The sequence below is a fragment of the Urocitellus parryii genome, assembly GCF_045843805.1.
Source record: "Urocitellus parryii isolate mUroPar1 chromosome 13 unlocalized genomic scaffold, mUroPar1.hap1 SUPER_13_unloc_12, whole genome shotgun sequence".
NCBI classification, from domain to species: domain Eukaryota; kingdom Metazoa; phylum Chordata; class Mammalia; order Rodentia; family Sciuridae; genus Urocitellus; species Urocitellus parryii.
Genome location: NW_027551764.1, coordinates 569,205 through 594,717, shown reverse-complemented (window position 1 = coordinate 594,717; position 25,513 = coordinate 569,205). Strand labels below are relative to the sequence as shown.

Below are 25,513 nucleotides of genomic sequence, written 5' to 3'. Positions count from 1 at the left end.
CGGGGCACTAGGGAAGAAGAGCGTTACCTTAGATTAGGTAGAGGGAAGTGATGGGAGGGGAGGGAAGAGGATATGGGGATAGGAAAAATAGTAGAATGAAAAAGACATTATTGCTGTATGTTTATATGTGACTACATGACCAATATTGATTCTGCAACATGTACACTCAGAAAAGTGAGAAATTATATCCCATCTATGTATGATATAGTAAAGTGTATAAATGCATTCTACTGTCATTTATAACTAATTAAGACAAATAAAGAAATTAGGAAAAAAAAAGAAGTGGTGATGGAGGGCATCCCTGTCTTGTTCCAGTTTTTCAAGGGAATGTTTTCAATTTTCCTCCATTTAGAATGTTGTTAGCCTTGGGCTTAGCATAGATAGCTTTTATAATGTTGAGATATGGTTCCTGATATCCCTAGTTTTTCTAGTTTTGAACATGAAGGGGTGCTGTATTTTTAGAATGCTTTTTCTGTATCTATTGAGATGATCATATGGTACTTATCTTTAAGTCTATTGATGTGACCAATTACATTTATTGATTTCTATATGCTGAACCAACCTGGGGTGAACCCCACTGGATTGTGGTACACTATCATTTTAATATGTTTTTGTATTAGATTTGCCAGAATTTTTATTGAGAATTTTTGCATCTATGTTCATTAGAGATAATGGTCTGAAGTTTTCTTTCTTTGATGTGTCTTTGCCTGGTTTTGGAATCAGAGTAATATTGGCCTCATAGAATGAGTTTGGAATTTTTTTTTCCTTTTTTTCTCTTTAATGGAATAATTTTAGGAGTATTGGTATTAGTTCTTCTTTGAAGGTCTTGTAGAGCTTAGCTATGTATCCATCTGGTCCTGGGCTTCTCTTGGTTGGTAGGCTTATGATGGCATCTTCTATTTCATTGCTTGAAATTGATCTGTTTAACTTGTATATATCATCCTGATTCAGTTTGGGCAAATCATACGACTCTAGAAATTTGTCGATGCTGTCAATATTTTCTATTTTATTGAAGTAAAAATTTTCAAAATAATTACTAATTATCTTCTGTATTTCTGTAGTGTCTATTTTGATATTTCCTTTTTCATCATGGATGTTAGTTATTTGAGTTTTCTCTCTCCTTCTCTTCGTTAGCACAGCTAAGGGTTTATCAATTTTATTTATTTTTTTCAAAGAACTAACTTTTTGTTTTGTCAAATTTTTTAATTGTTTCTTTTGTTTCAGTTTCATTGATTTTAGCTCTGATTTTAATTATTTCCTGCTTCTACTTTTTTGGTTTGTTCTTCTTTTTCTAGGGTTTTGAGATGTAATTTTAAATCATTTGTTTGTTGACTTTTTCTTCTTTTAATGAATGAACTCCATGCAATAACTTTCCTCTTAGTACTGCCTTCATAGTGTCCTAGATATTTCAGTATGTTGTATAAGTATTCTCATTTACCTCTAAGAACTTTTTAATCTCTTCTTTAATGTCTTCTGCAATCCATTGTTCATTCAATAGCATATTTAGTCTCCAGGTGTTAGAGTAGCTCCTATTTTTTATTTTATCATTGATTTCTAATTTTATTCCATTGTGATCTGATAGAATATAGAGTAGTATCTCTGTTTTTTGGATTTGCTAAGAGTTACTTTGTGGCATGATATATGGTCTATTTTAGAGAAGGATCCATGTGTTGCTGAGAAGAAAGTGTATTTCACTCATTGATGGATGAAATATTCTATATATATATGGTAAGTCTAATTGATTGTATTATTGAGTTCTATAGTTTCTTTGTTTAACTTTTGTTTGGAAGGTCTGTCCAATGGTGAAAGAGGTGTGTTAAACTCACCCCGTATTATTGTGTTGTGGTCTATTTGACTCTTGAAATTGAGGAGAGTTTGTTTGATGAACATAGATGTTCCATTGTTTGCAGCATATAGATTTATAATTGTTATGTCTTGTTAATGTATGGTTCCCTTAAGCAGTATATAATATCCTTCTTTATTTCTTTTGATTAACTTTGGCTTGAAGTTTACTTTATTTGATATGAGTATGGAAACCCCTGTTTCTTACTGTAGTCCATGTGAGGGATATCTTTTTCCCAATCTTTCATCTTGCATCTGTGGATGTCTTTTCCTAAGAGAGGAGTCTCTTGAAGGCAGCATATTGTTGGGTCTATTTTAAATCAAATCTGCCTGTCTGTCTTTTGATTGATGAGCTTAGGCCATTAACATTCAGGTTTATTATTGAGACGTGATTCATATTTCTAGTCACTTTTGTTTATTTTTACTATATAACTTGACTTGGTTTTTCCTTTGATTGGTTTTTCTTTTAGTGTAAAACCTACCATTGCTGATTTTCATTGTTGATTTTGTTTTCTTCTCATTAAATATCTTGCTGAGTATGTTCTGTAGTGCAGGCTTTCTAGTTGTAAATTTTTAAAAATTTTGTGTATCATAGAAGGTTTTTGTTTCATCATCACATCTAAAGCTTAATTTTGCTGATGTAAGATTCTTGGTTTCTTTCAGAGCTTGGCATATGTTTTTCTAGGATCTTCTAGTTTTCAGGATCTGGGTTGGAAAATCTGCAGTTAGCCTAATTGGTTTCCCCCTATATGTAATCTGATTCCTTTCTCTTATAGCTTTTAAAATTCTCCCATTCTGTATGCTAGGTGTTTTCATTATAATGTGCCTCGGTGTGGATCTGTTATGGTTTTGTACATTTGGTGTCCTATAAGTCTCTTTGATTTGATTTTCCAATTCATCCTTCATATTTGGAAAATTTTCTGGTTTTATTGAATAGATTGTTCATTTCTTTGGTTTGTAACTCTATGCCTTCCTCTATCCCAATAATTCTTAAATTTGGTCTTTTTATGTTATCTCATAATTCTTAAATGTTCTGCTCATGGTTTCATTGTGTGGTCAACTTTATTTCAAGATTATATGTTTTCTCTTTAATGTCTGAGGTTTTGTCTTACAAATGATCTAACCTATTGGTGATGCTTTCTACTGTATTTTTAATTTGGTTTATTCTTTCGTTCATTTCAAGGACTTCTGTTTTTTTTTTTTTTTCCCCTCAGAACCTCCATCTCCTTTTTGAAAGAATCTTTTGTTTCCTATATTGGCTTTGTAACTCTTTATTGTAATGATCTTTTGCTGCCTGTATTTGCTCTGTTATATCATCCTTTAATGCACAGAACAGTTTAATTATGTACATCCTGAACTCCTTCTCTGTCATTTCTTCTGCTCTGCTGGCCATGGATTCTAGTAATATAGTATCTTGGTTTGTTTAGGGCACTTTATTCCCTTGTTTTCTCATGTTGTTTGTATGTCTTCCCTTGTAACACTACAGATCCAAGGTGTTACAGTTTTTACCCTATAGGCATATAGTGTCCCTGCAGGGTTCCAATACTTCTCTTTTAAGGGGGAGAACAATATTAACAGATCCCATTACAAACAATATACAACCTTGAACCAAATAACCACTATTAAGACATTTGTGGGTTAGTCACAATATGCAGAAATGTTGAGTTTAATTATTATCTACAATATAAATAGTAGGTTTTCAAAAGGGTCTACAGTTTCAGATGGTGAACAAAGAGAACCGAACGGAGGTGTGGTATAGGATGAGATGTTAAGGAGGTAGGAGGTAAGGATATAAAGACTAATTAGATCTTAGGAAGCTTGAAAAAGGAATCTAGTTGGCTAGTAGCAGGAGAAAAGAGAGAAAGTGATTTTGGTGAGACTAGTAAGTGAGAAGACAATAGAATACAAAAAACAAATAACCATAAAAATTAAGAAAAATAAAAATGTAGAAATAGGAGATAAAAGAATATACACACAACTGTCATATACTACACAGACATTCCAGTCCTCAATAGCCTAATCCATGAAAAATACTTGTTTTCACAAATGTTGGAGATGTGGGGGTGGGAGAAGAGAGAGAGAAAGAGAGAGAGAGAAAGGGGAAAAAAGAGAAAAGAAAAAATCTCAAAGGAAAATACAAGGATTATTTTTGTTGGAGTTCAGTATCTTTCCTGCTTCCCTACTCATCCAGTTGCTGGGATTGTCTATTGTTTGCTGGTATCTCCACCCTTAGGCTAGTGAAGATTATTAGGGTAGGAGGGTTGGTCTTGGGGACAGAGCTCCTGGAAGTGGCATATAGTAGTTGCATGTCCCCAGTGGGAGACAGCATCTTAAGTATCTCCTTTGGGGCCTACCCATGTGATGTAGGTGCCTGGTCTTATCTCCTTATATCACCTATAGACCATAGACCTCACAATTCCTGGTACCTAATGTAGTCTCTAAACTCTGTATCTCACTCACCCCCTCCCTTTCTACTTCCCAATCAGGAACCTCTCTCTCCAGAGATCTTATGGACTGTGCCCTGGGGGCTGCGCACCTGTCCTAGAGAGCTGTTTTGTATTGGGCAGTTGAGGGCCATGCTTGCGAGCTTGCCGCATAGCCGCAAGCACTGTGCCCGGTTAGTGGCTGCAGGGGAGGAGGGAGTTGGGGACTATAGGTACTTTGACATTGCTTCTAGGACCCAGCAGGTTTGCCAAGCTAGGAGTTGCCCCAACTAAAGATGGCGACAAATGTGTCCTAAGGGTGGGCAGTGGCATTGGGTGTCATGTTCAGGGATGCAGCTCTGTGGTGTACAGTGTTATGGCTGGTGGCTGTCTTCAGACCGTGTTTGGTGTCCCCAGGTGCAGGCTATCGCAAGTAAGGGACTATGGCAGTGGTTACAGTGTCCCAAGATGGAGGCGACAGGGGAGCCTCATGGGATTGCACAGAGGAATGGTGGCCAGAGGTCCTGCGCATAGGCAGCCACAACCAGGATCCTGTGTGGGTTTGCGGCAAGGGACCTGTGCTTTGATGTTCTGGCGCAGCTGTTGGGGGTCCTCTAATAACTCACAGAAAAACAGTATTCCCCACTACTTGAATTCAGGTCACAGAGCAACACAGAATGCAGCCTTCCTCTAGCCCACCATCTTGGATCTCCTAGAGAACATTTTTAAAGGTCCTGGTTTTTGATCTTGTCCACAAGGCCTCAGGTGGAGTGTTGACTTGCCAATAGCACAGGAGGAACTGTGCTGCATTTACAGTGTTTCCCTTGCAGGTGGAACAGCCAGCAGGCAGAAGGGCTTTCTGGGGTGCATTCGGTTTCTGCAGTTGAACGGGATGGCTCTGGACCTGGAGGGAAGAGCCAAGGTGACTCCAGGAGTCGAGGCAGGGTGTGCAGGACACTGCAGCAGCTATGAACACTTGTGTCACAATGGGGGGAGATGTCAAGAACGGCACAGAGGAGTGGCTTGTGACTGTACATCCTCTGCCTATGAGGGCCCATTCTGCTCACATGGTAAGTGGCCAAGAAGGAGGTTTCAGATACAACATGAAGAATGTTCTGGCATATGATGCTACAAAGAAAGGAAAGCAACTCTATGTGATGATTTGAAAAAGAATTTCTGTCCCAAATCCTCTGTGTAATTCAGGAAGAGATAGGAATCTGTTTTGAGAAGCCACTGCTGGCTACTTCTGTTAGCTCTGGTAGCAGTCGTTTCTGGATTGCCAGTGAAATGACCCATGGAGAGGAAAAACCTCTGAATTATATGTTTAGACTAGAGATTTAATTTATGTAAATCTAAGATGAAACATTTTGAAGGCAACAGTGAAATATTTATCATTACAAAATCAAGTTATGAAAATAATGGAGAATGAGTTAACTATGTGTAATATTTTATTAGATAAATAATAGAATATACATTTTTAACCTTAAAATTATAAAGGTAAAATGAAACAGTAAAAATGCCATTATTATTTTCTCTCTTGGGATAGTGAGCGATTAGGTTTTTTTTAAATATGTGCATAAAGCAAGTGTATGCACTTATGTATTACTAACAAAACAAAAATTTTGTCTAGAGATTTCTGCCTATTTTGGAGCTGGTTCCTCCATAATCTACAGTTTTCAAGAGCATCACAATTATACCTTCAATGGGAACTCCAGCTCCTTAGCAGCTTTATTTCATGAGGAGCTAACACTAACCAGGGAAATAGTCACCTTGAGCTTCCGAACCACGGGGACTCCCAGCCTGCTGCTGTTTGTGAGCTCTGTCTATGAGGAGTACCTTTCAGTTATCCTTGCCTCCAACGGTGAGTATGAGAACCATGAAACTGAGTTAGAAAAATGTGACCATAAAGCCACGGGCCCTTTCTGATCCAGCCAGAAACCAGGCTTTACTATAGTTGCTTTATTTTTCATTATACCCCCAAATGCTTACAGCAAAAGTTAACATTTCAATGATTAAATTAAGATGCCTTTCTCCTTTATGGGTTTGGTGTGAAACTGTGCTTCTTGTGATTGCCCGAGGGCCTATGCTTCTATGTATGAATTGAGTTTTGTAGTTCTCTCTGAAATATCTTGTTTAATACATGGAAAATATTTCCAGTTCCCTTTAAGAAAAAAAAATAAAGAAAAATTTAAACCATAGAAAAGACAATATCCATAAGCATCCAATAAATATGATGGTTCTTTTTTTATTTTTATTTTTTTAGATTTTATTAGATTTATTTATGATGGTTCTTTATCTATTAGTAGTTGAGAAATCACTAGTGTCATGCGTATATGAAAAAGTTGAGTGACCCACCCAGCTGAAGCCTGCTAAGGCTTTTCCAGGAGTACACAGTTGGAGAACAAACAACCTTAAACTAGTTTCTATGGATATGCATAAACCACATGATTCATTATAAGTATTAAGAGAATTATTGAGCTCCATCTGTGAAGAAGCACAGTATGTGGAATGAGAGATTTGGATACAGCAACAAACAATATATTTCTATTTTCTCTATTTCTTTATTATGGCACAAACATTAGGGGAAAAAATCCTGATCACGTAAGGAAAAAAATTAATTATGCAAATGTCAACAATACATTAAAATGCAGTGAAGTCAGATTAAAAGAAGTTAAAGAACCTGAACATTAATGCAGTATTGTTTGAGGTTTTCCATTTAATAATATGACTATCACATTAATAATTGACTTAGAGCCTGGCTCAGAGTTTTCATATGCTCAACTTAAACTTTCATTTAGTTAAGGAAAATTGAGGATGTTGGAAAGGAGACTGCTCATTATAATCCATTTGATATTAACTTTTAAAATAGTAACTAGATTTAGAATGTGGCCCTAAAATAGCTCATAGACGATCAATTTTCCAGAAGTATATATTGTTCCACCAAAAAAAATGCTCCATAAATTCAAATTGTATTTAGAAAATTTAATGTGATTTAGAACCTGCGTGGGCAATTTTTGTAAAGTTTTGTTTTAGTTAAAACTGTCTTTTTTTTTTTTCTTCAGGAAGTTTGCAGATCAGGTATAAGCTAGACAGACACAGAGAGCCAGATGTTTTTAACTTTGATTTTAAAAACCTGGCTGATGGGCAACTTCACAATGTGAAGATTAACAGAGAAGCTGCAGTGGTCTTTGTAGAGGTAAGATAGAAAATCCAACAATGGCAACCATAATTAAAACAGTGGCTCTCAGAATGTATGAGTTAAAGCAAAAATTTGATAATACATCTTAATAACAGAAATACCCATTTAGCACTATTATTCTCTAAGTCTTGTTTAGACAGACATGTAATCAAAGTGTTTTGTTTAGCAATGAGATTATCAAAGCTATTGTTAGTAAGTACTAATAGTTTAAAATGCAAAGCTGTCCTCAGATGTTTTACTTGACTTGATAGAGAAATATCTAATTTATGATAGTGAATGTTGATAAACCCATTCCCACTTTATACAAAAGAATAAATGCTACAGCAATTTAAACACAAGGAAAAGGTCAAGATCTTGCTTAAAATGAGAATCTATTTTTGAAAAAGCTCCAGAGTAAATTAAACTTTGAGATTTAAAATAGCTTATTGCATTTCCTATGGATTATACCATTTATAGATACTTAAACCATGAATAAAAATAGAGGGAAAAGGGAGAGACAGTGAGGACAAGTGGAACTTAATGTATTACTGAAATTGTTCAAGAAAGGGTTTTCTCCATTCTAGATAATCTATTGTTTGTAGTTGGTTTCTTTCACTTTTCTGATAGCACTAACGTATCACTTATCTTTGTCATTTTTCTTGGCCTGCCCTTGATTCCCATCCTCTTATCATCCAAATTGCTCACATTTCCATGTCTACTTCTTGTGGACTGTTTAATAGGTTAACCAGAATGCAAGGAGAAGAGCCACTCTGTCATCAGGGATGGAATTCAATGCTGTCAAATCTCTTGTGTTGGGGATGATTTTAGGTAAGTGAAAGAGTGTCTCCCCACAAGACATGGCTCAGAACCTCGGAATTGCAAATGCAGGAAGCTTTTGTCAAGCTGAAAGAGGCTCCTTGTCATGTTGGTAATTTTCAGTGAGTGCTAATCAAGGTAGAAACCATATTCTTATCTGAGTGCACCTGTAATCCTAAGTGCTGCCTGCCAGGAGCTTCGACCTTCCTTGAAAAGCTCTCCCACTAACTGTCCCTCACTTGGCAATCGACATAACATTAAAAACTTGGTATTTTTCTAACTCAAGAAAGTCAAAATCAAAGCAGATATTAAGTTCGCAAGTTACATTTAGAAACTTACTACACACTTTCAGCAAAGAATTCACAAGCCAAATACAGAAATTATTTAATGATAAAACTAGACAAGATTAAGAGAAGAAGACAATTGTGGGTGGCAATGAGATGTGCCACTTACTCTCAGCCACTCTTGTAAAATCACAGCCTAAATATCTCACAGACATTTTTCTGCCCCTAGTTATTTTCCATAAAATCAAAATAAAAGTGTACTTTACTAATTAGGCATCAGATTTTTTATGTCTTTATTTTTCCTTTTTCAACATGAATTAAATAGAAATAAAAGTTAAATTTTAAGTTATTTTAAAGAAAGCATTATGAATCCCAGTGCTCTCCAGGGTGTTCCCATACATGTTAAAAACAAATGTGTGAAGTTTAGATGGTGCAGCCTAACTGACAGCTCTATGCTGGTCACATGGCATTAAAGATAGGATTAAGGGTTCGGGGAATGGCTCAGTGGCAGAGCAGTTGCCTAGCGTGATGGGCAATGCCCTGGGTTCCATCCCCATCACCACACACACACACACACACACACACACACACACGTACACACACACACACGTACACACACACAGATTGCACATTGGGTTTCTTGAGGAGGGTATTTGAATTCTTTGCTGAAAGTGTGTAGTAAGTTTCTAAATGGAATTGATAGGGAAATTTCAGCTTAAAGTGGTGATTCTGCATTGTCATCAAAACTTCAAGGTCAATAAAGAATCTAGCTTGTCCTGGAGGAGAAACAGCTTGTATTATTGGTCCTTTCACATGATTTGTTACTCTAGCCCTGGTTCTCATACATGGAAATCTGATTGAACCAGTTAAAACAGAAACAAAAATGATAATAGTTGCTTCACATTCTGTGTTAGGAGATGCTCATTACTGTTGCAGTCTGGTATAGAAGTGCTGCTAGTTATTTTCCTAGTCTCTAGCAAACTGGCTGTATTTCCTAGGCATTTCTGGATATCTGTGTTTTCATGATATTAGTAGTTTTTTTATTCTATAGTATAGGAAACCAGAAGGAATTGGAAAAACAGATGAAAGAAACTGCTCCAACTGTCAGCCTTGGAATAACAGAATACAGTTAGAGAAGGTTGTGAGATTCCAAAAAGTTCAAAGGCAATGTTGAGTTTTAGGAACCAGTGGTTGCTACCCAGTTCTCAGTCATCAGCTGAACTATAATTATTTTTAACATTCTGATGAATGCTGAGATAATAATTAAGGAGTACAAAGCCTCAGATTTTTGTAAGGTCTTTTCTAAGAGCTGAATACTATACATTTCAATGTCACTGGGAGGCTGGATCTTGAATGTTCTCAATACAGTAAATTGTTTGATGTGACGGATAAGTTGGTTGTCTTAATTTGGTTATTTCACAATGTAACAAAAAAAATCATAGCATCATCATTTTGTATCTTAAAAACACATACACCTATAATTTATCAATGTGCATATTTTTAAAAACATACAAGTAGAAAAGACTTTGCTTCCTCTTTAAATAAAAATTTCCTATTGAGCTCTACCCTCTGTCCTGGCTGGTGGTGACTAAGTTTGAGAGAAATGAGAAATTGTTCCTACACGTGGTGCACCAACCCCAAGCTGTACTTTGGTAGAGTAGATGCAATCTGTGAGTGCCGAGGTGGTACCTCTCTGCCTCCAGTGAACCAGTTCCTCTTTATTCCCAGATCAGATGTCCTTACTTGTTTCAAGCCACCAAGACAGAGTCGGTCGATAAGCAAAACAAGCATAAACACACAAACAATTAACTTCCTGCCCTTAGTGTCTTCAGTGCCTGGAAGGAAAAATGAGTTGTGTTCAGAAATGTCCATAGGAAGTTGTCTTCCAAAAATGAAATTGGCAAAGGAGTAGTTTTACAAGAATTTAGACTCAGATTTAATGTGTGTAAAGAAAGATGCAGTAGGGCTGGGACTGGTAGCACACAGTTGCCTGGCATGTGTGAGGCACTGGGTTTGTTTCTTAGCACCATATATAAATACATAAATAAAATAAATTCAACAACTAAAAAAATATTTAAAAAAGAAAGATGCAATAGATTATGGAAATTGATTAAAGTGAAGCATATTTTATGAATAGTGTTCATATTAGTCAAAAAGTAGAATAATAAATTGTATTACATAAATTTTTATTTTCCTACCAATTAATATGTACAGGTCAGTGGCATTAAACCAAAAATTTTTATTTAAGAGTGATGTATTCAAAACCATGTCATTTCAGTTTGTAAAAATTAAAGTTGAAATTTGACAATGAAGCTTATAGACTGAAGCAATTGATCTAATAAAATAATAAGTATTTCATTTCATCTCTACCTAGAGGCATGCATCTTGAATTAAAGGCTAGTACAATTTTCATGTTTTAGATAACTGTATTTCAAGATGGCTTCTGTTCCAAGTTGCTGTTTTTAGTTAACAAGCTAAGGATGAACACAATTTTTTCTCATATTTGGAGACAGCAATTTGGGTTTCATTTCATTAACTTAAAATGAAATAGACCAATAGGTAGACTCAAGAGAGATCCATTCATTTTATAAGAAGTTGTCCTTAATTATTAAAAGCTATTCATTACTTATTATTAAAATTTTTAAATTGACAAAAATTATATATGTGAATCAGGTAAAAAAAAATAGTGTTGTAAAATTGTATACATTGTGGAATGGCTAAATTGTACTTATCAACATGTGCATCACCTCATATACTTATCATTTTTTGTATGGAAAACACTTAAATATCAATCCAGGAATATCTTCTTCATTTTCTTTCAGCAATGTTTTATGATTTTCAGTGTATAGATCATTTGCCTCCTTAGTTAAATTTATTTATAAGAATTTAATTATTTTTAGATGCTGTAAATGGAATTAAAAAAAATTTCTTATTTGAATAATTTGTTTTGTGCAGAAAATCTACATATTTTTTGTTGTATATCCCTTAACAAATTATTGTCACTGTCATTATTTTAATTGTTTTATGTTTTAAGCTTCATACCAATGATACAGGTGATTTATATATCACCATTACAGTAATTCTAATTTGTGTACTTACTTTTACCAGTGAGTTTTATACTTTCATATGCTTTCATGTTACTAATTATCAGTTTTTGCTTTCATCTTGAAAAACGTCCCTTTGGCATCTCTTGTAAATCAGGTCTGGTGGTATTGAACTGCCTCAATTTTTGTCTGAGTAAATCTTTCTCTTTCATTTCTGAGTGATGGCTTTTAGGGTAAAGTATTCTTGTTTGGCAGTTTTTTCTTTGAGCATTTTGAATAACTCATCCATTCTCTGTGCCGTTTCTGCTGAAAAATCTGCTGCTAACCTTAATGGAACTTGCTTATATGTGATATGCTTTTCTTCTCTTGAGGTTTTCAAGATTCTCTTTCTCTCTGGATTTTGGCAGTTTAATCATAGCATGTCCTTGTACAGGCTTGTTTGGATTTGAGTCTGCTTGGAGACCTTTTACCTTCCTGTCCCTAGATATTTTTATCTTTCTCCAGGTTTGGAAAGTTTATGGCCATTATTTCCTTAAATAAATTTTCTGGCCCTTTGTATCTTTCTTCTCCATTTTGAGCTCCTATAACTTGGATATTTGTGCTTTTGATGGTATTTCATAAATTCTAAAAGCTTTCTTCATCCCTTTTCATTTTTTTCTATTTTCAAATAACCTGTCTTCATGTTTACAGATTTTTGCTTCTTGATCCCTAATATATACTTACAAATTGAAAAGGCAGGGGGAGAAACTTTCTCACATGGTTTAATCAATTTACAAGAAACACATAGCTAATGTGACACTGGACATTGAGAGATGAAATCATCCTCCTCAGATCAGAAACAAAACAAGGATGTATGTTGTCATGGCTTTTAGTCAAGATTATAGTACAGGTTTAAAGTAGGGCTATTAGGCAAGAAAAATAATTTAAGCATCCAGATTAAAAAGAAACAAAGTAAAACTATATTTAGAGAACATAATCTTATAAGTAATCTACAAAAATAACTATTAGAGCTACTAAAAGTTTCAGCAAGATTTCAGTATTCAAGATCAATACACAAAAGTTCAATGTATTTCTGTACACTAGCAATGAACAACATGAAATTGAAATAGAGAATCAAATATAAATTCCATTTAAAATAGCCACAAAAAGTAGCATTATTTTGTTAGAAATTATTTTAACAAAAGAAGTTCAATCCATATCTACTGAAAATTATGAAATAATGTTTAAAGTAATTATAAAAGACCTTCTTAAATGTGAAGATATCCTGTGTTCAGCAATTGGAAAGCAATCTTGCTAAGAAGATACTATTCTACAAATGTAGGTATAGTTTCAACACAATCCATATTAAAACTTAAATGACTTTTTAAGTAGAAATTAGCAAGTTATGCTGTTAGCCATATTGAAATTCACTTATATGTGATATGTGTCTTTTCTGGAGGCTTTCATTTTTATAACAAAAATTCATATGGAGGACTCAGGATATAACTCAGTGTTACAGCACTTGCCTAACATGTATGAGGCCCTGGGTACAATTTTCAATACTGCCCATAAAAAAGAAAAGGAAACTAATTCAAATGGAAATGCAAGACTCTGCTAGTAGCCAAAAGATCTTATTAAGAAGGTCAGAGTTGGAAGTCTCATTCTTCTTGATTTCAAAACTTAGTAGAAAGACACAGTAATCAAGATGGTTGTAATTACAAGGATAGGCATATGAATAAATGGAATTGAACTAAGAGCCAAGAATTAACCCATACATTCATGAAGAGCTGTCTTTTGATGCTGGTGCCAGGACCATTCAATGGGAGAAAGAATATTCTCTTTCACAACGTTGCTGGACCAGTGATATATGCACATTTGGAAAAAAAAAAAAAAGATGCTACCTTATACCACATACAGATTAACTCAACATGGGTGATAGATCAAATTATAGGAACTAATACTATAAAACTCTCTGAGCAAAACCTAGTTGTTCATTTTTGTGAATTAGATGAAGTTTTTCAAAAGCCTTAGATTAGATGATGGTTTCTCAAAAGCAGAAACAAGGAAAGATTAAATTGTACTTGATCAAAATGAAAAATCTCCATAATTCAAAAGACACTATCAAGAAAGTAAAAGAGAACCCATGAAGTGGGGTGGAAGTTGTTTGCAATTCATGTATTCTATAAGGGATTTTTCTAACATTATATAAACCATGACAACAATCAATATTCAATAAAGAACTCTTTCAACTAAATAATATATGTGATATACAAAAGGCTCACATGAAAATCTGCTCAGTATCATTTAGTCATAAAGGAAATACAATTGAAACTACAATAAGATACCATTTCACACTGAGTAGGTCAGCTATAACATAAAAAGATAGACAACAAATGTTACCAAGTGATGTGTGAAAATCATGTACATCCCTGATGGGAACAAAGCAGACACTATGGAAATAGTTTGACAGGTCCTTAAAAAGTTAAATACAGACTTACGTATGACCCAGTCATTCTACTCCTGTGTATAGTAAATAGATAATTGACAATTTATGGCCATATAAAAACCATATACACAAATCTTCATGCTATCATATTACTCATAATAGCCAAAAAGTGGGAACAACTTTCATCGACCAAGGAATAGATAAACAAAAATGGTTTATCCTTATAATGTAATATTGTTTACCCATAAAATTAAACAAAGATTAGTATTTGTTACAGCATGGATGAAAACAAAGCAGAGACACCAAACGCAAAGGCCACATATCATGATTTATTTTGTAAGAAATATCTAGAATAGGCAAATTCACAGAATCAGAAAGTAGTTTGGGTTTGCCAGGGTCTAGGGAGAGACAGGATGGGGATTACAGACAATATGCACTGGTTTCTTTGGGGGTGAACAAATGATTCTGGCAATGGTAAGGGTGAATTTAGTAACCAATTCTATTTCAATAATAAGAAAAAATTGATTAGAGATGTATTTGCCAAAGCCTTTTCTCCTATACATGCACCCTAGGATAATTAGAACAATGAGCCATAACTGGACATTTGTCCAATTTGAATGAGTTCATTCAGAAACCCAGGATGGGATGTAAGAGAAAGAAAAAAGAGAACTGGAAGCACTCAGAAGTTTATGACCACTGGCATGCAGCTAGGGAGGCTGGATAAGCCCATGTTGCAATTTTGAGTAGCGGTCATGAGTTAAGGACAGCAAACACAAAGAATAATCATGCTGCCTTGACATAAAAAAGGCTGACAAAGATTGTCTGCATATTATTACAAGAGCTATTATTTACTTACAGAAGATTCTTGCAGAAAATTTATGACGGAATTGCTTACTACAGGGCCACAAACCACCTGATCTCTTCCCAGGCATAACTGAGAGTGTCAGGCATAATTTGATATGGTGGTTACAGGAAGGGAGATGATTCACTTCTTTCTGACTGAATACCAGAGCTCTCCAAAAGACTTAAAAAAAAAAGTCAGTCTGGTAGTCATTTTTTAATTATGGTATTCATTTATAATTAAAAAAAAGTTCACTCTGTTTTATATGTGTATATATCTAGAATAAAGTGCAGGTCAACATTTACATTGTCTCATTGCTTCCATTCATTAAAACTTTTTAACATTCATCCATGCTCTCCCATGTGGAAGTAATTCATTCATTTTCATTGCTATGTGGACTTTTATTATAAGAATATACACAATTTGTTTATCCATTCTCATGGTGAGGCACACTTGCATTGCTTCTAGTCATTGGCTGCTAATATCCTGTACTGACTTTACAGTTAAACCTCTTGTCCACAGCAAACCTTTCAGAAGCACTCACTATTCATTGTGGGTAACAGAGAGCTTTTTGTACACATTTTTAATTATTTGTCTCTTCCTTTTCAAGAGCAGAAATCATCTTACATGTTGCAATATATAACTTACATGATAGATTTTGAAGACAAAACTACTCAACACCTGAGACAGTGGAGAATATTTGTGTCCTGAATTTGCCTGGACTCTCAACACTTCCTACCAGAGAAAATTTTTAAGAGAAAGGAAGATTAAATGAGTCTGTATTCAAAGTGATTGAGAGATTCTTCTCAGAATTGAAGTGGAAGTGAACTTTAGGCTCAGCCCTTTAGTCCACTCTTTCCTAAACTTTGCTTTTTTCATGGCCCACTTGAACCATATTCCTGGTTCCCTTCTTACCTAGTCTGAAACTGCATCTGTCTCCCAATTTCCTATGGTTATATCCATGTTCTCAAGATAGCAGCTGAGTGCTTGTTTCACCAGGCTGTGTCAATGACTAATAACACACTAGGTATTCTCCAAAGTTCCTTCCTAACTTTTTCTTTTCCTTTCTTTATGTTTTAATGAGAAGAAAATTTTGAGTCAAAAGAACCTTAGTGATAGAATTTCAGGACTTAGCTAATAGGGGAAACACATTTACACTCTTTATCTAAATACAGTTCTATTCACTCTGATGCTGGCCTACTTTGGGTTGATGGCAGTTTAGATTATTATACTTGTGCTCCTGGGTAAAGAGCTGATGTGCCAGCCCAGCAGCAGGATCAGGAGAAGATGTAAATGACAGCTGTAGTGAGCACTTTGCAGTGGGCTGGTGGAGAACACAACACAGCACCAAGGAAGTACAAAAGCTATGGGTCCTATATAAAGTTTAACTTGCAGAAAAGTCAGAAATGTCAAAAGGATCATCAACAGTGCTCAGCCTGATTGTGTCCATTTCCATCATGCCATCTGGAACTAAGGATAGGAAACAGTCTGTAGTCAGGTCCCTTCTTTTGAGAGGATCAGAGAAACTGTACCTTCCATATTGTCAGGACTTGTATATCATATCAGATTCACAACCATGGAAGTAAGCAGACAAACAAATAAATAAGAAAGTAAGTAATGGTATACCTAATGGAATCGAACAGCAAAGTTGTGGGTGAGGTGGAGGAAGAATAAACAGCAAATAACATTTTCTATGCCAGAATACACTGTTGAAGAAGACAGTAAACAACAAAGATGCAAATTGGAATTCAAGGAGATTTTAGGCAAAGAGAAAAACACGTGGGAAATTTAAATAAATTTTACAAAATTTCACTGGGTGATCTGAAGAAGATAATGATCACTGATTATCCTTAAATAGTGGCCTAGATATAACGTCTCAGATCACAGAGTAAGAAAATTAACAGAGAGGGAAAATAGGAAGTACATGGGAATCTAATCTAGAAAAACCTCACTTGTATAATTGGAGATCTAGAAAGAGAATTTAAAACAAAGGCATTAATATATTTTAAAATAGGCAATTTCTCCAAGCTAAAGAAAAAAAACAATAAAAACCAGTTCTAATGAAAAAAAGATAAATTTGGAAAAATTCTGATAAAATTCCTGAAGTACAAAACAAAAAAGAAAAACCTTCCAAATTTTCTAGGCAGAAGTTTCTACAATGAAATATTATGATTTTGTCATTAGAAGCCAACATCTAATTGTAGCAGTGAAATAAAAAAATAAAATAAAGATGAAGTAAAAATGTCATACTACCAAGAAAAATGGGCTACAGCTCAAACATCTACTATATAATTTATCTGATAAGATTAAAAAAATGTTTTTTGAGGGTAACAAGGATGGACTGAGATTAAATATTAACCATGCATCCCATCTCAGCAAAATACTGGGAAATTAATTCAGTCTAAAACTGGACAAAATCACAAACCTACCATAGGAAAATATGAGGGTGCCAGTGCAGGCAGCAAACCTGTCCAGGTGAATTTATACCTAATGTACATATAATGTTCAGAGTTGGGCTATTGAGGTACATATAAATCTAGCCCACACATTCATGTCCACAAATATGCATACATATGTACAAATATTAAGTGGAGATTCTTGAAATAGAGGCAATTATAATGTAGTACCTATGTGTCTTTCTTCAGTAATAGCACTGTCAGCAAAGATGAAGCTCAGTTGTCTTTAGAAAATAAATTTCACAGAATTAGTATAATTCATTAATTAGCCTAATATTTGCCATAATTCCTTTCTTTCTTTTTTCTTTTCTTTCTTTTTTGCTTAATAGCTAGGATTTTAAATTGAATTTTAACGTTTTTTCCATAATTTAGCTTTCCCAAAAAAGTTCCATGTTGCTGTTGCAATATCTTCCCATTTTATTTCTTCTTGACACACTTTCAAGTATATCAAGCAAATATTTCTTTCTGTAAATTACACACTATCAAATTATAAAATGATAAATAAAGTCATCTTGGAAGACATCTCTAAATTTATAATATTCTTTGAGTTGAGTTGTTCCAAGCTTACTTTCTCCTAGTATGCTTAAAATTTACCAGGAATTTATCACACAAAAGTTTTTTGATGTCTCATATAATCAGCCTGACCAAGATATTTAAGAAAGATGTTTATTGTAATATCATAAACATCATGCCCCTAATTTTAATTGCTTTAGATGTTTTTTTATATACAAACATTTACTGTTGCAACTTAACAGTCCCTAAGTTTGTAAGCCAAACAGTTCACAACACACTTTTTTCAAGAGACAACTCTCTTTCAAGTCAGAAGGAATAAGAATACAAAAGATTGGGTTTTCAAGAATGACAGACTAAAATAATGAAGTGAAGATTAGTAGGAATGAAAAGGAATACCTAAAATTAGATTTAAGAAGCCCCACCTTATGAGTAGAAGATTCAGAGTACATAGCTTAACCTTACTTTCAATCTAACAAAACAAACAGATTCTTCAGAGAATAGTGGTATTTCTTTAGGAATAGCATTGCAATCAGAGTAACAAAGCACTGCAAAGGGAATATACCATCAAAGTAACGTAGGAGTATAGTCAAGGAAACTTGGGGAAAGAAAATACATTAAAAACAAAGCTGAAGATTTTATCAGATATTTTGAAACAATAATCTTTGGGTACAGTAATTAATAACGACAGTGGCATCAGTCTGAGGTTGAACAGACACTTGATGGGTAGGTATCCTTGCAGAAGTTCTTTTGTTTGCTTTGTTTTTTGTATACTCCTGTGCAAGCTTGTGGCCTGACAGACTTAGTGATAGTCCTATAAGACAGTCTTTATGACTAAGAATACTTGTTTTGTAATCTTTCCTCTCTCCCTCCCTCCCTCCTTCCCTTTCTTTCTTTGCCAGGATTGGAACAAGCAACTCCATTCTGTTGGATAATTTTCACATTTCTTTCATATTAGTACAACAACAGAAGTGACTTTAGGTACCCTGACACTCAAAAAAAAAAAAAAAACTCAAGAAACCTCAGTGGCATGAGATGGCAATCAGCTATGGAAGTGCATTTTTATCTTGATCCAATGCATGTAATCTTTTAGAACAGAAGGCTCTTCTATCCTCATAAGTGCCACATTATAAAAATTATTTCAGTAGCTACTAAGTATCCATAGAAAGGTGAATTTATGGTGATGGGATTGTATATTCCTCTAATATAAAAAACATATTTCAAGCATCCTCAAATTCAAAAGAAATAAGGATTGTCCTTTGAGAGTTTAACTACAACATCAAGACAGAATGGATCTGAACTGAGATTCTCAGAGTCTTAAGTCAACCAAAAAGCATTTATTGAATATGTACATATGTGCTATGGAAAAATATATGAACTTATAAAAGTAAAAATAGTATAATGATCCCCATTTACCAGTCCCTCCATGTGAGCAATTATGAACATATACAGAATACACTAATGGGGGAAAAAAAAGAATATCTTGTTGAGAAAGGGGTTGAACACAAGAGGCCTAAATTCAGGTCCCCACCCCCAGTAACCTTAATGTCCTACTAACTTATGCTACAAACTTCTGAACCTTCACCTCTTCAGTTATAAAATAGGAATAAAAGTATTCATTGTTTTATGCTGCAAAGATTAAAATGATAACCTATAGTAAATCATTTGGCAAATTCTTGACAACTATGTATTCATTCATTGGTTGTTAGAATAAGGAGAATCAACTGCAGTTTCCCCCACAGCCAGTCTGCAAAGGGAATTTGACATCAGTATTGACACGGTTTCCTCTGCAGGGTAGAGGATGCTTCTCTGTTTGACATTTAAATTTTTGAACTTCACATCTAACTCCCCTTGTCAGATTCCATGCCCATTGAGCAAGTGGAAAGGCAGAGCATATTCACTGAAATTAGCAACCTCAAGTTTTCATCTTCCGTGGCAATTGCTCTTACTTAGATCTTGCTAAAACCAACCTTCCTCGCTTGTGGTTAAAGGTAGTGGGTCCTAGCAGGGACAGACTGCTATCTATGGAAAAGGGAATGGAGACCACATTGTGGAGGGGAGCAGCCTCTGGTGTTGAACACAGCCTAGAGAATTTTTCAGAGAAATTTCCAGAGTGTCCTCAAATCCAAGATATATTTCGCTTTACCCAATTGTACTAATGGGTACAAATTCCATCCAAAAGCATTATAATGATCATTTGAAAAAATGAAGTGGCCGAGGAATTCGCCCTTATCTACTCCGTGGCTGCCTCTAGGGAAGGTTTTAGCAAAATGGACCAAAGTTACCACCCCGCTGGTCAATAACTCAGGCCACTGGTAATGGCCGCAGTGTATTTCCTTAAAGATGAAAAGACAGGGATTGGAAGGGAGATTTGCAGATGCGGGGCGCCCTAACAATGTATGCACTTCTTTTGTCGGCAGAGCCCCCTGGCGCAGACCCCGATACGCGGCGGGCAGCAGCGCGCGGCTTCACCGGCTGCCTGTCTGCGGTGCGCTTTAGCCACGCAGCCCCGCTGAAGGCGGCTCTGCGCCTTGGCGGACCTGTCCCGGTCACTGTTCATGGTCAAGTGGCCGCTGGATCCCGCTGCGCAGCCGGCCCAGGGCCTGGCTCCAGAGCGCGGGAACTCGCTCCCCGACTCTCAGGTGGTTCAGGTGGGTACCTCCTTGTGCTTTTTTTCTGTGTGTCACTACTGCTATATCGCAGATTTACTTAGTCCTGTTTGTTGATTCACCTACTTGGTATCTGGACTTTTCCTCTCCTATGTTCCTCCTTTCATGTTCATTTCTCCCACTACAATTGTTTGTTGTTCCAGTGTTTGTGAATTACTCTTTTCTCTTCGCTCTGTCCTCCCTTTTTCTACTGTAGGCTATTCTGGACCAACTGATCAGGGAGAGCCCTTAATTAATGCAGACAGAAGTGACTCTGCGGTCATTGGAGGTAATGCGGCTGTTAGCATAACCCAGAAACCATCTATAGTTCAGTTCAGAGTACTGGGGTCAATGGCAGGCCTTGTAAATTTCCTGATATTTCATGTAACTTACTGAATTCAGTTCCTCAGTAAAAAGAACTGATGGTTCCACTGAAGCACACTTTCTGAAGAATAGCTAACATGTTATAGAATAGTGAGAAGTTTTTATTTGAAAATAACTATCACTGTTATTTGATACAGGAGATAATATATAGTGGTTCTATGGCTCCTTGCAATTGCCACTGAGCCTTCAAATTGTTATATAACACCAAAGACAGGAATAAGAAGTATAGTTTTATATTTTTATGTTTGAAAAATAACAATTTGTATTGTTTAGGTGCTTCAAGCACTGTGATTTTTGCTTTTAATTTTATTTTTAAATGTTTTGGGGCTAATGGAATAAGAGTTCCAAGGTTATTTAGAATTGAAGAAGTGACAGTATAAACAACATAGTGACTAACACAGAATTTATTAAGTTCTAACTCAAAAAATGAATGTGCAATTCTCCCTTCTTACAGTTCAAAGAATTTTTTAATTCTTGTGTGTGTTGGAAGGGGAGTGTTGGGAATGGGCAGGTCTTGGCACATGGAAGGCAGGTACTATTCCACCAAGCTATCCCATTTTAATTGTTTGTATTTTATTGAAATGTGAGTCTATTGCACACTCTGCTTAGTGAGTAGGAAGTAAACTATAATCTATTCCTTTGCTTTGTCAAATAAGGTTCATAACTCAGAGAGCTGGGTAACACCACTTGGTCTCCATTGCTCATATGGGCTGCACATCAGCTTACATGGGGTCTGTATAGTTTATCTGTATTCATCTAGATGTCAGAGAATAAGAAGAGTGAGTACTCAGACACTTTAAAAATCTCTGTAAAGATATTAACATTTCCACCCCTATCTCAACTACTTTTATTTTTGTAATGATTGAAGTATGAGGAACTTATTTAATATAACCTCCATTTTCAATTCCAAGAACAAACAAAAATCCCATAAATGTTTTTTATCATTTATATCTAAAAGAAATGCTTTATATTAGAATTTAAATACTACTCCCAAATCATTTCTAATTTATTTTAATGAAAAGTATCCATTCTAATGCAAACTAGTTTAAAATAAATGTGTTATATATTTTCAAAGTAGGAATCCAAGTCAAAATACTTGCAAACTTGGTGCCTTTTATTTAAAAGAGCAAAGTGAATTTTCATTCTGATGATAACACAAAATACCAGGCCTTTGAATCTTTAGAGCTTTTGCCTAAATATCATTGACAAAATTTCAAAGTAAATAAGTTATACCAGTGTGCTTCCCTTGAGCAATCCTACTTGGCTCCTCATAGATGGGTGGAGAAGGAGAAAACACAGGTCTCAGGGACCTGACAAAGTGAGTGTATCAGGCTTTGTGATTCACTTGTACTTGTACTGCCTTTTGTTTGGGCAGTGTCTAATGGCTGGATGGTTAGAAGACCACTGGGTGCATTGACCACCAGTGAACTAATTGAACACACAGACTAGACTTATATGAAAAATACCTAATCCATATAAAGGATTATTGACATGGATAGATTTCTCTAGGTTCTGCATTTTGAATTATCTTTTCCTCCTCTTGCAAACAAAAGGAAAAGTATAGGAAAGAATGAACCAAAAAAAGTATTTGTACCTGGTAAACCAGAGATCACAGAGGGCTTCTTACCAAGGGACATTTACTGTAGATAGGCAGTTAGCTCTATAAAGAGACAGATATATAGATAGACAGAGAGGCAGGCAGAGAGAAGCTCATATAAAAAATACACTAACAAGCCAGGCATGGTGGTGCATACCTGTAATCCCAGTGGCTCTGGAGGTTTAGGCAGTTCAAAGCCACCTCCGTAACAGTGAAGGCTAAGCAACTCAGTTGAAACCCTGTCTCTAAATAAAATACAAAATAGGACTGGGGATATGTGGCTCAGTGCTTGAGTACCCCTGAGTTCAATCCCTTGTACCAAAAAAAAAAACACTATCAGCAATACACAATTTATGAAATGCATTGAGTGATTATTCAAATAATTTTAATCTTTGGGTGCAGACAAGTTATTTTAGGATCCCATTAAATGTAATAAACCAAGCCATAGTTAAAGAGTTATCACATATAAAAAGGCCAAGGTATACTGAGGAGTTCCTGTAATGTCATGGAATTATAATCAAGTAGCCCCATCATTGTTCTGAGATTTACCAGTCTTTAACATTGCAATTGTATATATTTCTCCTTAAAACAAAGTCCTATAACTAAGCAAAAAAAAAAAAAAAAGAACCTAAATCAATGTGATTGTTTGTTTCCTAAAGGGATGCAAAGTATATTGAACAAAATGTTGTTATGAATATTTATGAATATAAACCAAATAATGAGCACACTACTTCCTCTCAGACTTGTGCTTAGGAATCCCTTTGACTAGTTATACCTAATTAAGCTTTGAGTTGTTGGGCTTCATTTTAGTTGCTGATGTCTATCCCAGAGTATGAAAAAGAACCCTCATTTTATAGTACAAATATTTTTGTATAACTAGGCAGGCACTTACATAGCACTTGTTATATAACACTTGCTAATTGGAGGTATTTATTAATACCTGTGCCAATCATCTTTAAAACTGACCTTTTACATATTTATTTCAGTATAGACTTGATATTCATTCTTTACTAATAGGATAGCTTGAGTAAACATTCCTATGGTATAACTTTATGGTTCTCGATCCTTTCAGCACATTAAAATCATCTGACAAGCTTTTTGTAAAAATCTGAATATCCATAGATCTTATTTGTTCTATGTTGTCTAAACAGACTTGAGGACCACTGGCATAACTGATGTTTGCAATATTTAAAACATTTTCCAAGAGATGTCAAATAATCTACTTTCCATATAATTGAGCCACATCCCTCCCGTCCCCTGCCTTTTTTTTTTTTTTTTCTTTGAGACAGGGTCTAAGTGCTTAGGGCCTTACTAGGTTGCTGAGGTTGGCTTTGAACTTGGAATCCTCCTGCCTCCTGAGCCACTGGGATTATAGACATGTACCACTGGCCCCAGCTAATTATACAGTTTTTAATAACATGATATATTAGTTATTTCTGTATGACAAACTAATATACCCTTAACTCCTAAACAGAGCCTGCATTTAGCCCATTTACTCCCTCTGCTTAGGGGCTCCTGGGATGCAATTAAGTGGCAGAAAGGGCTGGGTTTTCATCTGCTGGTCTCACTAGGAAAGATCCAATTCCTTGCTAGCATGGTAGTCAGCAGCATTCAGTGTCTTGCAGTGGGACTTCTGAGAAGTCCTGGTGTCTTGCTGGCTGTTGTCTAGAAGCCAGCCCACAGCACCTAGAGGTTACATGTATCATTTCCCTGCCATGGCTGCTTTTCTCTTCACAGTCAGAAGGAAAGAAAATCTAGCAAGAGAGTTACTATGATCTTTTGTAATATAATTACATAATCATGCACACATCCTGAGGTACAGCCTGTCACCTTTGTTATTCCATCACAGGTCCCTCACTTAAACAAAGGAAGTCATGAAAAGGCTTGAACTTTTGCTAATTGGCAGTATTAATTAATACCTGTGCCAATCATCTTTAAAACTGACCTTTTACATATTTATTTCAGTATAGACTTGATATTCATTCTTTACTAATAGGATAGCTTGAGTAAACATTCCTATGGTATAACTTTATGGTTCTCGATCCTTTCAGCACATTAAAATCATCTGACAAGCTTTTTGTAAAAATCTAAATATCCATTGATCTTATTTGTTCTATGTTGCTAAACAGACTTGAGGACCACTGGCATAACTGATGTCAGGAGCTAAGGGCCTCACAGAGATGAATGACATGCTTATTATATAACTAATTCAACAGCATATCAGTATCAAAGTAAATTTTTATTAAAATATTTGTACAAAAACAATTACTCTGTGATGATGAGGCTATGCACTCTATTTTAAAATAATTAAAATTTCCTGGCTTATTAATGTGAAGTGGGACATGGCCTAAGAGGTCCGGTTATATTTCTGCACTTATATGTGAAGTAATTAACTGAAATCCAATCATGATCTGCATTTAAGATCTGCCATGTAAACTTAATGTCATAATACCAGTTGTCCTCAAAATTTATTATGTGTGTGTATATACACATATACATACATGCATATGTAGGTATATATTATATGTACTAATATATATGATATTACATATAATTTAAACCATCTAATATAGATTCTGGCGAGGTTGAAATTTACAGTTTATCTTCTAACTTTGTATGTTCTCTTTCTTTTCTCTCACCAGGTGTGGTAGCAGTGGTGATATTTATCTTGCTCTGTGTCACTGCCATAGCTATACGCATTTATCAACAGAGATGGTTATATCAAAAGAATGAGTCAGATATCTCAAAAGCTGGAGACAATGCTGAGATTGCTCTGAAAAGTGAACTCAACATGCAAAATACTGTCAGTGAAAGTCAGAAGGAGTACTTCTTCTGATCAGTAGCTGTGGTTTACTTATACTGTAACAATATGACTTACTTTCTAAGCCTAAAGCTCTCATAGGTGAAAACCCAGCCCTGGCCCTCAAGGTCTGGGCAGTGGGCATGCATCACTACCAACTCGCCCACCCCAGCTTCCGCCAAGGTGCCAGGAATCTCTGCTCAGGGCCCCTCCGTGATCTGTTTGTGTAGCAGTGACTTAAGTGCAGTCATTAATCACTGTGTGG

General features: G+C 35.4%; 1 protein-coding gene across 2 annotated transcripts in view; it reads left to right on the top strand.

Annotated features, from left to right (window-relative positions):
* Positions 1-25,284, top strand: part of LOC144251349 (contactin-associated protein-like 3) — a 172,368-nt gene extending 147,084 nt beyond the window's left edge. For both annotated transcript variants that reach the window (XM_077794338.1, XM_077794339.1), the window contains 7 exons: positions 5,096-5,335; positions 5,896-6,126; positions 7,328-7,461; positions 8,184-8,271; positions 20,240-20,461; positions 20,685-20,756; positions 25,091-25,284. In XM_077794338.1, the coding sequence (XP_077650464.1) occupies positions 5,096-5,335; positions 5,896-6,126; positions 7,328-7,461; positions 8,184-8,271; positions 20,240-20,461; positions 20,685-20,756; positions 25,091-25,284 (1,181 nt within the window). The remainder of the gene's footprint in view (positions 1-5,095; positions 5,336-5,895; positions 6,127-7,327; positions 7,462-8,183; positions 8,272-20,239; positions 20,462-20,684; positions 20,757-25,090) is intronic.
* The last annotated feature ends 229 nt before the right edge of the window (positions 25,285-25,513 follow it).